Raw genomic sequence first — 13670 nt, forward strand, 5'->3', positions numbered from 1 at the left:
GACAAAGCAATGCCTATCAAATTTGTCTAGAATTTTAGTTTTGTTGGAGATCCAACTGAGTATCTCAATAGTTGTTTTTTGTTTTGTTTTTTACTAAAGAGGATTAGAAAAACATCAACAACAGGTCTACACTTTGAGATGCAAAAAAAGCAGCTTTTCATTAAGTACTTTCTTATGAGGGCGATGAATACAGAACCCAGAGAAAGCTCAATCAGTATGTATGATCAGCAAAGCAGCTATGTATTTCTGGAGGCCAGCAAGACATAAAGGAGCTCATAAACTGCATTTTGTACAAGGGTGACACCAACTCCAGTGTGTAAGAACCCCCAACTTTTACCACATCACCTGGTATGATTGCTATTTGTAATCTCTCATGGACTGCAAGGTGCCACAGTGAGACACAGCAAATCTTGCAGTCTTGCAGTCACTGAAGATGAAGTTCAGAAAAAATAAGAACCATAACTGAACCTTGGTTAGAAGTTCTGTGATCATTAAAAACCTCCCTTCCTAGACACACAAAAGCCTATCCCACCTTCCTAACAAGTCTCTTATGCTGGGACAGCTGCTATTTGCAAACCTAATGATTTCAGTCATTCCGTATGTTTAGATATGGAGCACTGGAACCAGTAAGGGAGAAAAAAATTAGACTTGATAACTGGAGTTTATCAGGCATCAAAAAAAGAGACTTGGAAAAATACCAGGATGGGCTTTGTGGGACAGGGAAGAAAGATGGTCAACAATCAAAATGGCTACTGAAGCACAATGTGGTTTGAAATCAAACTTCAAAATTGATTTTAGTGACTGGCAACCTTTTTGATGACTGCTGGCAATGACAGGTGATGCCTCTTACAGTTCTGGAATTGGGCACAGTGTCATCGCTGTACATGCTGCAGCTGACAAACTCCAAAACTTACGGACTTTGAAAGACAAGAAGTATCCAGAATCCTGAGTTATGATAGACACAGAATTACATTAATTCAAAGGTAGGCCAATGCAATTGACAGTAAACAAAAATAAACATTTTAGAAGTAGAATAACTACACGTTAGAGTACAGGGTAGGCCGCGCTGTGGCACTATACTTCTGAAAACTGGAAAAGAAAAGATTCCTGTAGATAGCAATACCCAATCGGTAGAACATATCCACACTTCTCTTCCTAAAACAGCATAAAAAATTATGTTTGAACATTATTTGCATTACACTTTTTCTCTATGAGCTAGCCTACTGGAACTGGAAACATAACCTCTTGTCATTTGACTGACCTCATGGTTTGGAATCAGATGCACTGCCCTCTTTCTCAGAATTTGGGAATGAAAATAGCGCTAAAGTAAAAGTGATCTTTGTGGAACAAAACTTTGGTTAGATTGGGGTAAGACATCACTCCTCAAAAGTGGCACGAGAAGAACGGTTACAACAAGCCACCGGTAACTACACACAGGAGGAATAGTACTAGGGATCACTGTATGCAGTAGGCTTCCAATCCTACAAATGGTACAGAAAAAAAATCAGCAAGCAACCATTTCACAATGACACAGCAGAAATGAAGAAAAAACAGATGATCTGTGTTTGGCCTTTAACAACAGTGAAGGTTCAATGTGGTGAAGCAGTACAGAGTAGTATTTCAGACTAAGTCGTCTAAATTTTAAAATTGTGCAGTAAACCGTATGGACAGTTTTGACATAGCTTTGCTTATGCCAGAACTCATTTCCTTCCTTTTTGGATATATACTGTCACCACAGTGTTTTTGCATCTCAGACTTGGCCTGTTTCCTGTACCAACAGAAAATGTGACTTTGGTTAAGGATTACTGCAGATCAAGAAATTCACGCTTAATAATAACTTAAGGGAATGATCAGTGCACTGCTCAAATGCCATTGCAAACACAGCTATTTCTCTGGTGAGTTATGGGACGAGGGAGGAGTCACTGCAAAGAATGACCTTACAAGAAAGCAAAACCAGTTAAAAGTGTCGAATCTGCAGAACTTTTATAAACATGCATACATGTCAATGAAAAAAAGCATTAATTATTGCAAGGAAATAAGAAGTATGCCTAAAGCTACTGAATTCTGGCATTAGAAAGAATATTGTACAAAACTGCTGAAGTAGCCGTAACTTCAAATTTTTCTGTCTCCATATGATTTCAGTATTTACTTTGTTTTCGGTGAAAAATTCTGTTTTGGCAGTTGATTCAAGGCACAATTCATATTTTCTCTTTACATTAAAAGTGAACATTTCTTTCTCACTCTTTTCCCCATTGCTTTTAAGAACCAAGTTTGAGTAACTTATTGATGAATTATTCACTCTGAATTTGCGTTCACTTATAATGTGCCCCTGAAGCACAAAGTCCTCTTACAATGTCCCCCAACTGGGGCATTTGCCTCGGAGTGTCAGTGTTGGGTTTTGCTGTGCACCCAAAGTCACCACAACAGCAGGTAGCCTTTCAAGTAGATCATGATTAAAATTGCAGTCAATTCCTGCTTTAGAAGTCTGTGAGCCAAGCCAATTTGTCAGCAACTGGTAGCGGGCAAAAGTACAAATTTCTATCTGGCCTACTGAATAGCTAATTCGAGTTTGTTTTCTGGAAAAACAGTAGCCTTAAAAGCCAAACACTTAAGAACACAGACAGACACTTGGCCAGCATCACACCATGGCTTCCTTCCACACTTCGTGAAGCTAATTGGAGGCCCTAGTCTGCAAGTGCTCTGCATGCATAATGGGTCCGTTGGCCATAAACATATGCTTCTTTTTCATGTAACAGCACTCCAGCTTTAATTGTGAAGGCCAGAGGAAGTGAGCAAGAATAAAAAGATTATACTTACTGTAAGGAACACATTCATACTGAACTTCTAGGTATTTGTATGTTCCAGGACAAGGATCAGGAAACACATCTGACCCAGTAACTACTATACACTGTGTTCGGTTGTTGCACCTGTAATGGGAAAAGAAAGCAAGCTAATTAATTTAAAATTACATTTAATTTGCAAGTTCATACTAAAGTACTATATGCAGTGCTAACTCTCTTCACACTTGGGCAGTCCAATCTGTAAGACAACAAAGTTAATTAATACTAGATCACTCAAAGTCCGTAAATAAGGCTTCAAGACAGTATTTCAGTTCAGGCTTTATACTTTTAAATTTGGAGACTGATGTTATCTCAGATGTCACTTGTTTCCACTGGTACATATAGCTGTCCCAAATATATACTGATTTGATACTACTGTTCAATAAAATCAAAGCAAAATGCAAAGATGATACAAAATGAAAAAATGTGTAATTTTGAATAACGTACAATAACACAAATGAACAATTCCTTCCATCTTTAGAGATATACATACTGCTGAATGGTTTTGCATCTCAGATTTTTGTTGTGATTCAAGGAAATTATTTTGGTTGGAAGAGTTATTGTAGACAAAGAGCATTAGCATTTCCCTTTTAATTATTTTAGGAGCAATTGGTGGACTCTAAACTTCCTCTGTTAGGTTACAGGAAGAGGTAAAGGATGACCGTCTGAGGAAATAAGAAAAACAGTTAAAAAGAAGAATTGCAAGAAAATGAATTAAAATGTATTTTAGAGGAGACTAAATACTGAAACATATTATCTCATTTGCTTAACAATGGAAGCAAATGCATTTTAATACAAAGAACAACTTTATTACAATGCCCCTAACCCCAAGGGTCTACTGAATTTAATGGATTTTTAAGGTTTTTTTATAATAATGATCAAGAGATTTTAGACTACTATTCATTTTTCCAGGAAAAAAAAAAAATTAGCTTGGAAGTGGAAAAACAATCACCTAATCCTGAAGAGATGGTCAGAATGTAATACAGAAAAAATAGAAGGAAGTGGAAGAAAAAAAAGAGAAGGTCAAGGAGTTTGGTGACTAAAAGAAAAAGAGCTTGGCTGATCTTCTTAGGGGTTAGTTTTGTTTGTCAGCAAACTGAGTAACAGAAGTCTGAACTTAAGTAATAGTCTAGCCTTTGACTCCAGCTGTACATGAACTTCTCTATTGCCCTACTACTTCCCACACTCCCTGAATACCACATCCCAAGCTAAAATAACCTATCTTGTATCAACGGCTTTCCACAGCTGTACATTGCCAACAGGTATAAGAATAATTCACGCTACCTCATAAAAAGTAGAGCAAGCACATTTGAAGAACTCTGATATAAATCACGTTCCCTTTTATATACTAATCAAACTAGCACAGAGCTGGTCAGGGCATACTGTGCCTCTTGCTGAGCAAACTCGGGAACAACAACTCTTCTGACTTTATTAGTTAATTCTGCTTTTCTTTTTCCTTTTTTTAAGCTACCTGTTTCTAGCCTCATAAGGCTTATAATTGTAGAACTAATTGGAAATAGCCAGGGATTTCTGTATATACACACAACCCTGGATGCAGATAGATGGTGAGGAATTCGCATGTCACCTCTGCGCTGCTTGTGGCAGTGACTTTCCAGAGAGCACAGGCAGGTCCCTGCACAGCCAGCACACAGGTAACGCCGCGCCACTCCCAACAGCACTATTATTCAGTGCAACAGCTCATGTAGTATATTAGGGAGTCTGGAACGAGTATGACACATCCAATGGCTTTCAGACCCATGCTGAAGTGATGAAATGTGCACCCAACGTGCAGAGAAAATCATGGTGCTGAATCTGTAATACTGAAAACATACAATACAGCCACTTTTTTGTACCCACACGAAGGTCAAAGAGCTGCTCTTCTGTGTGTTGTGTAGGAGGAGGCTGTAGAAGCAGGAGAAGGCAATATGGCCCAAAACCTCAAAGGTATCTCTGTTCTAAGCCCCGTAAGGGGTTTTTTATGCCCCACACCTCAGGCCAGACTAACCAGCATGAGAAACCTCAGATGTAAGATTTTATAATTAATTTCTTTAAAAGTCTTTCTGTTTCTTTAGTAAAAACCTTATGCTGAAGCCAAAGTAATTCCTACAAAAAGACTTTGTGTAGTGCATCATTCAGTATAATGATTTCCACAGCTTTGAGTTGTATGAAAATTTCATTTTACACTTGAATGAGCAGCAATTAAGAGAGAAATATTGATTTGTTACAAAATAAAACGGATACATATTGGGAGAAACTGCTTGAGAATGAAACTGATGAAGGTCATATGTAGCTGTGGGAAAAAAAGTTTTACTAGCAGTATTTGTAAATCTTCTGAAAAAGATGGACTCTTGTCTCCCTATGAAAAGTTGTTTTCTTCTCTTTCATTTTCCCCCAGTGAAAGACTCATAATGTTGCCATCAGTCAGGAAACCGAGAGGAACTTCATGCTAGCTTGTACCAAAAGGATGTATAATAATAATTCAGAAGAAAATGCAGTATTTTTTTCTTTGTGCAGTAAGTGCCAGCGTCAAACTTCAGGCATTGAGTGGCATTTAGAGGAAGTTGTTGGCATTCTAAAAACTTTTGACTATATCTTTATGCAAGGCTTCACCTGCTGAGCATATGGTCACCTTTTTCTCACCTTTGGCCAAAATGAAGGAGACCCCAATTCCAAACCAATGAGCTATGCCCACTGCTGCAGTACACAGCAGTGCTACAAAGCACACCACCACCACCTCCCCAAGAAGTGCAATTACTTGGATAACTGAATGAATAGAAGTATTTGCTTTAAGTTGTAGCTTTTTACATTCACATCACTGATTTTGCTGCATTGCTGGCTGCATTTTATAAAACATGAGTAATTTTCATATAAGGTTCTGATTTTCATGCACTTCCAAGATTTCAAATTAAAGACACTTGATTAAGATATTCACATGTGAAAAAATGGAAATTTCAGGTAATATTTGTTACATAGTTAGTGGTCAAATTCCAATTCCAGTGAAACCTTCACAAAAACCCGACAGCAACTACAGCAGCTGTCAATCCAATTCATGGGTTACAGAGAAGAGATGAAGAGTAAGTGGACTTCGTAGAGGTAGTTCTGAGACAAGCAATTCAGGGAATTTACACTTCTGTGATTTATACTCTGCATAAACGAAAGTCTTCTGTCTGCTGCACTGTTGGTTTTTTTCCCCTGTAGAACCAGGGATACTAACTTCTCTATTAGTTATTGGCCTACAGTTCTGCTGCTGTCTGCAAAGACCATTTTACAAACTGATAAACGTTTCAGTTGAGCTTCTTTAAGACAAGAAACACTGAATTCTGTCTGGTATTTTGGACAAAAGATATTCCACTCTCCATAAAATAGCACTAAACAGCAGATTATCCTACACGGCTACAGATTATTGCCGCTACTGCATCACTGCCATAGCAGAGCTTCATCATTTTGAGAAACCTTTACACGTAGAAACACTATGCCCAATGAAGAGGATATTACACTGTTACACCTTCAACTCAATCCCGTGACCCATTTTCATTCCTTTTTGTAATGGGCAAGCCCTTTCTGAGTGCGGCCACTTCATGGGATTCTCCAAAAGAAGACTATAGTGGAAATAAAGTTCCTGGCGATTTGCAAAATCGGCCTAGACATCATCGGGGGGGGGGGGGCAAATCCAAACCCCAAAAACCTTAACTGGCAAATAACTTGGAGTCCCTCATTCATTTTAACCAACATTATTTTTTCTACACAATACACTGTTAGTTCGGTCCATCTATTCAAACTCTTTTAGAATTATTCCAGCTGAAGGCATGATACAAACCAGCTCTAATTTCTGCAAATTAAGAAGTCAAATCACAAATACTTTAGTGTTTCAGGGTCTGTAATCTAGTGTTTAAGTTTTCTATAGGTTTTAAGTACCATTTAAGTGTTCTGTAATCTAGTTAACTGCATACTTCCCTAGCATATGTTAAAATACTCAAATTCTCAGGTTTTTATGTACAATCTTAAAATTCGTATGATCTCACACCGAGGAATGTCTTCACGCCTAAGACATTCACAATATTCACAAAGATTTATGATACAATGACTTTGTCATTTACAAGGAAATAAAGCAGATCTGCAAAGAACTCTATACAAACTCAATAACAGTTGATTTAGGAAAGGTAATATATGAATTAAATTTGAAACCCTAGTTAGGAAAAGACTAACTGTAGCACTGAAGGAATGATAACTCAGGTTCCTGTGCTAGCAGCAGCAGGAGTTTTGCAAGGGGAAATGTAGGAAGTATCACTATTCTCATGAATGCAAGGAGCAATTGTGTACTCTAACACTCGTTTCTTCAGTATTTTAGTATGAATGAAGAAAGGTTACATTTTCATAATGCAGATGCATCACTTAGAGTAATCTGAAAATCAAATGGAGTGTTTAATTAACAGTTACAGTACAATGTCTGAACTCCTTTCACCTCAGGAAGAAGACTGTGCAAATGAGGAATGGCCCTTTCACATTTCAGATGAATACAGAGAAAAAGGAAAGTAAAGCAGCTTCAGCAGGGCTGTTAGCAAGTATCTTCTGCTCACGATGTAGCCATGTCCGTGCTGCATCCATCTCCTTCTGTGCTCAGCTTTAAGGACAGCTGTACTTTCCATGATAATTTGTTTGCATTTCAACTCTAATCTTGACTTGTACAATTCCCAACAAATTGCTTTTGCTCTTTTTTTATTATTTTATGCTCATTATTGCACTTTTCCACGTGCAATGTATGGAGATGAGATTCCATGTGCAATCTATTGTGTGAGGTGTTTTAATCAATAATCTTGTTCTGCTGATTAAGCAGGGGCTTCTGTTTTGGCAAGATAACATTAGTTTCTCCTGTCATGCTCCAAAAGCTATTGGGAATCTTCAGCAGATCATTAGATATGCTACAAGAAAGCTTTGGTACGTTCTCTTTTCTTTCTTAAATTACTTCTTCACTGTCCTATCATTCCCCGTCACCGCTGGCACTGCATTATTATTACAGCTCCCCTGAAACTTGCACTAGAGCTATGTCTCCAGGCCATAGGATGCCATTTTCAATTGAAGCTTCTGCTTGAAAATATAAATTAAGAAAATTTCATTATCTCCTGCCAAGGGCCATTATTCACCACTGTTCTAAGGAAGATTAAAAATGCAAGATCTATGGACTTGAACAAATACTCCAGCATTAAAATGAAAAACACAGTGTATCATGACTGGACCAGAAAGTGAAGTACTGGAATCTGAGAAGCAGATTCTGGAAAGACGTTAGCATTACATGGATCGAACAGATTGACTGAGGGAAGAGGTCATCTTTATGGGTAAGTCACATCAGTCACACAAAGATACACACAGTACCTTTTGAAGTGGTTTGCAAAGTTAAGGTATTGTCGCAGTTTAACCCCAGCCGGCAACTAAGCACCAGGCAGCCGCTCGCTCACTCCCCTCCACTGGGATGGGGGAGAGAATTGGAAGAATAAAAGTGAGAAAACTCGTGGGTTGAGATGAAGACAGTTTAGTAAGTAAAGCAAAAGCTGCGCGCACAAGCAAAGCAAAACAAGGAATTCATTCACCACTTCCCACCGGCAGGCAGGTGTTCAGCCATCTCCAGGAAAGCAGGGCTCCGTCACACCTAATGGTGACTTGGGAAGACAAACGCCATCACTCCAAACGTCCCCCCCTTCCTTCCTCTTCCCCCAGATTTATATGCTGAGCATGACGCCATATGGTGTGGGATATCCCTTTGGTCAGTTGGGGTCAGCTGTCCCGGCTGTGTCCCCTCCCAACTCCTTGTGCACCCCCAGCCTCCTCGCTGGTGGGGTGGGGTGAGAGGCAGAAAAGGCCTTGACTCTGTGTCAGCACTGCTCAGCAATAACGAAAACGTCCCTGTGTTATCAACACTGTTTCCAGCACAAATCCAAAACGCAGCCCCATGCTAGCTACTGTGGAAAAAATTAACTCTATCCCAGCCAAAACCAGCACAGGTATGTAAGAAGTTATGTCCACATTACAATTTACCCTTCAAATTTGTTTTGCATAAATAACTTTGACAAAGATAGTAACATAAAAGAAACATCAATGTTATTTGGAAAAGGATACGAGCTAATGTCTAGCCAGAAATGGGCTATCAAAATAATTTTGCGTATTCCTAATGCTTTATTTCTGTGAATGCCGTGTTTCATTAAGTAAGGTAAAACTGGCAAACACAGAAAACAGTCATGCGCACTTCACTTTAAAAAGAAAAAAAAAAGATACAGTATAAAGCCACATTTAATAAATAAAATTCATTTTTAATAAAATTGTCAATACATAAAAAAAATCTATCTTGGTATGTTTTGAAACTTTTAAGTCAGATCTGACAATATTTCTCTTTCAGCATATTGATTAAATACTTAAAAGCTAGCATGATGACATGTTCCTGCATATCGCCTGCAGCAACCTGCTTAAACACCACTTGAAGCATGTAAACTCTGAGTTGTAGCACCACATACTCCATATGGTCGTCTTGTTCCTTATTCACCCTGGGTGAGCTGCAGTCTGAGTAAAAAGAGATGAGAATGTGGGATGACTACACGTCATGTATTGACTTTTAACAACAGCGTATTTTAAATTGAAAAATTCCTGAACCTTTTTACCCAGAGTAAATGGCTGTCTTTACATATGTATTCCTAATGGTCTACAACTGCCACGTGAGATGTGCTTCTGCTTTTGTATGCATATTCACTAGACCTCCACTCCTGTTATTAAACTCAAAGTTACATATGTATGAAGATGTCAGATATTACTTAAATGCTATGTTTTATTAATTTGGCCTTAGAAAGTATGTACAAAACTTACATATAAAATAGCCAGAGAACAGAGATTTTATTTTGTGGGTGTATAGATACATACGTATGCACACGCACATACCACAGTAGATAGAATTTAAATACATTCCTTTAAATAATTTTGAGTTTCAAATTCACCTCACAAGAAATACATTATTACATACTGAAACCTAATGAGTTAGCAAATTGGGCCTAATCAAAGACTGAAAAAAAGACCTGCTACAAAACCCTAGCCTTGCTATAAAGCCCTGCTTTGAAGCAGCACTGGCCAGCCATCACTGCAATATCCGTAGCGCTCCAGCAACCGCAGTAGCACAACCCTACCCACGCAGAAAGAGTGAGCACACACATCCCTACAGAGCCATGCCTCCTTGAAGACAGACATGTAATCTTGCAACTGGCTTTTAAAAAAACCAGAATGCCACACTGGCAATTTTGCTTACTCACGTATAGAATTTTCTAAAAGTTATTTTCAAGTTAGAATCCCTAAAACTATTATGGGGGAACGAGCATGCAAACAAAAATAGCACCAATTTTACCTAGCTCAAAGGGAAAACAGATTTAGTGTGCTGTGGTGGTAGTTTTCATAATCTAAGAAAAAAATGGGAGATACATGAGCGTGTATGAAAGCAGAATTTGGCCATAAGAATTGTGTCTAAACATCGTAGATCTTCCTGTGACTGCTAAAGCATTAAGGCACGCTAGAAATTGGTTTGAAAATTCACAAGCCATCCTTGGCATTTTCTATGCACTTGGCAACATGACCACTACAGCAATAAACCTGGTGGCTTCAGAGGAAAAATATTGGGGGGGGGGGGGGCTGAGAAAATTGTTTCTAATTTCTTTTTAAATATAATATTGATGATTTGTTGAATCTTCCTAATTACTGAGTAAACATGACATAAGGAAGCTACATAGTGTATAATTAATATTGTAGAAGAAGGTGCACGATAGCATTGTTTCCGTTTGCCCAATAAATACGCAATAACATTTAATTGTGTTTTCTTTATACAATGTAATCTTGTGGGAGTCTGAGGGTACGCATTAAGGATGAAAACTCCAAATAGACTATAAAACACAACAGAAAATACGCAACTCCCACAGGCCCTTTCTTAGGATTACCCAGTTTGATTCACTATCAATGAATGTGTGTCAGACTTGTATGGCAAAGTAATTTAACAGAGTATTTCTTGCTTTCAACCTCTTACAATTTTTATATATTTAATTATGACCCATTTGCCTTTTAGTATTCACATTCTCTAAGTTCAAAGCAGTCACTGTTAAAAAGACGAATCTTCTCACTTACTCACATCTAAGCTGAGATATTTTTTTCTTGTTAGAATTCATTCTTTTTCAGTACTTTGTTTATTGGTGTAAACACTACTGTTATGGGGTTATTATTAACCTGAAACTGAAGCATCAGATAAAATAGGGAGGGGAAAAAAAAGAAAAAGGAAAAGGAAATGTAGATTCCAGTGGGATACGTAACTCCTGCCTTCTCTCGGTAATTTTTTAAGTGCTTTTATAATCCCATCTTTCTATCTCCACTACTTTCTACCATGTATGTGGAAGGCCTACTAGAACTATCAGAGCCTGTGAGGAGCTGACTGTAAAGCAAGGACAGGAAAACTAGATATCAAAAGATGCAATAAGGTGTGCAAAGTAAACGGAACAATCTCCTGGTGAGGTTTGCATAGGTGCAAGCCAAACCCAAGCCTTGTCACAGTATGAAGCAGAAGAAACCTGCTTTTTAGGGAAAATGTTTCTAATGTGACCCCACCTGAAGAAGAAGAAATGAAAATAAAGTCATATTCATAATCTTGTCATATTATTTATGTGCGTGCATATTTGCAAGCAAAATGCAGCATGGGATTACAGGCAGTGTATGTCTTAGTACACCAACTAAGCCAAGCAGATCCGCACTGCTGAAAAGTAATCAGTTCAAAAGATCCAATTAAATGTTTCATCATTCAGACAAAACAAATAGCCTGCAGCTGTGCTTATTTACTAATGAAAACTTTAGCAGTGCAGCATTGTAATATCTGAGCAATTTACACAGATTATTCACACTGAGAGTGTGTGAGTGCAGCATCACGCCTTGTGGGTTGAGCAGGTTTCAGGGGAGAAACATAGGGTTGGGTAATAATACCAGAGCTTTACGAAGGGGCATTTATTTCTGAGGCACAGAGCTGGAGCAGAGCGTATAGAAAATCCAAGTGAAAATCCTGAAGCACAGTGTCTGATCCTTAGGCATAACGCTGCAACAGACTTGCAGGAGAAGAGACTCCCAGGTAGAGAGCATAGGATGACAGCCAAAACCCTTTAAAACTCTTTTTTGCAGCACTGTCGATCTTTTTTATCCATGGCTTGGCATGCAGCATATTCATAACGTAGTTAAAAGTTATGTAACTTAAGACAGCTTCTGAGTCATTATTAAATGAGTAACTTGAAGAATTACAATATTGAAAATGTGTAGCTTTATCCATCACGTTAATTTGCACAGATCTTAAATACATTTTAAAAAATCACCCACTTTAATTACTAAAATAAGGTATTTCAAATGACAGGTATGATTTGTTACTGCAACTTTTGAAATGTAGAAGCCTTGGTACACTTTTAATGTTCACCCTTCGACTGGACCTCCAGGTCAGTTCAATGCAAATTCAGCTTGACTCACTATGGGTCTCCTGAGTTTAAAACAGCTCTTCTGTTTGCAGAAATGCATATTCAACATAAATGTATCTTAGCTCTAACATGAAAGTAAGACTTATTAATTTACAGAATTGACAACCGAGGCAACATGATTTCATAGGGTCCTTTGGTTTCCCTCTACAATGGACAGGATGAGGACAATTTCAAATGGGGGGGTGTGGTGGGGGCAACCCTAACTGAACTTTAACACATGCATTCCCCTTGAATAATTAAAAATATTATAGCCTGTATCAATTAGGAGCAATTATTTATAAAAATGTTCACCTATTGCAGTTTGCATATTGAAAAATGATCACATTTTTAACAAGGGAAATGGGAAATCGCTATGGGATGCCCTACTTAGATTAAATTAGCAAGAAACTTGTTATCAGACCATATAAAAGGTACACCATAATAAGACGTGACCTTGCAGAACCTTGGAGCCAATCTGTGATTTTTTCCCCCTGTAACCCTTCCTAATTATCTGCAAAGTTACAGACCCTTTCGTGGCAGGTTATTTTTCTGTGAATAGTGAGGGGTTTTGGGCTTTTAAATATTTAATTAGTCTTCTGATATGAGAATTGTTGCACATGCCAACTGCTTCGATTTTCAAACTGTGTTCATCCTAATTATGTTCAGATTTAGATTGGTCATCCCAAACCTCTCACTCTTGTAATTATTTACTCCTTAAAGATCATTCAGCGGAGAAATATTTTTCACCCTTATGGCTCTTTCTTTCCACAAATGGTTTTTCTGGTTCGTTAATTACCCACTCAGAGGATTAGAGTTTGTAATAATGCAAGAGATCCTGCATGTAAGATGAGTTTTACAGGGTGAAAAAGAATAAATTGTTTTTTGTAAACTTGCCTTGGGGAATATCCCCTTCTTGGGTTATAATTTTCATCAACAGGGGCCATGTGCCCACCGCTGCACATCCACCAATTCCACAGGGCTACGGAGTGACTCATTTCTATGGCTCAACAGAACTCAAAGCAAAATGCTGAGCAAGAGGCCAAAAGACAACTTGGTTATTTTATGAGATTTATTAAAGCACAATCTGCTAGCAAGATGGTACGGTCCGTTTACTCATCATTTTTAATGTGGATTTCATGGCTTTAAAGTTATATATATTTAACCAATAACTAATAATAAAATTACAACTTTTCGTATTTCATCTGCTGATTTTTTCCAGAAGTGCTGTCCCTTGGGAGGCCTTTAGTCAACTCTGTAACAGTGGTGTCATTTCCTATTAAAATGTGTCTGAGGGTACTCACTACAAATCTTTTCTTTTCTTCTGAGA

The 13670-nt window shown here is 38.0% G+C and overlaps 1 protein-coding gene across 6 annotated transcripts in view; it reads right to left on the reverse strand.

Annotated features, from left to right (window-relative positions):
- ADGRL2 (adhesion G protein-coupled receptor L2) overlaps nt 1–13670 on the reverse strand; it is a 166519-nt gene that overhangs the window by 50118 nt on the left and 102731 nt on the right. For all 6 annotated transcript variants that reach the window (XM_009287235.2, XM_019474161.1, XM_019474160.1 and 3 more), the window contains one exon: nt 2818–2927. In XM_009287235.2, coding sequence (XP_009285510.1) covers nt 2818–2927 — 110 coding nt within the window. The remainder of the gene's footprint in view (nt 1–2817; nt 2928–13670) is intronic.

This window comes from Aptenodytes forsteri, unplaced genomic scaffold, assembly GCF_000699145.1.
Source record: "Aptenodytes forsteri isolate BGI_AS27 unplaced genomic scaffold, ASM69914v1 Scaffold119, whole genome shotgun sequence".
Taxonomy (NCBI): domain Eukaryota; kingdom Metazoa; phylum Chordata; class Aves; order Sphenisciformes; family Spheniscidae; genus Aptenodytes; species Aptenodytes forsteri.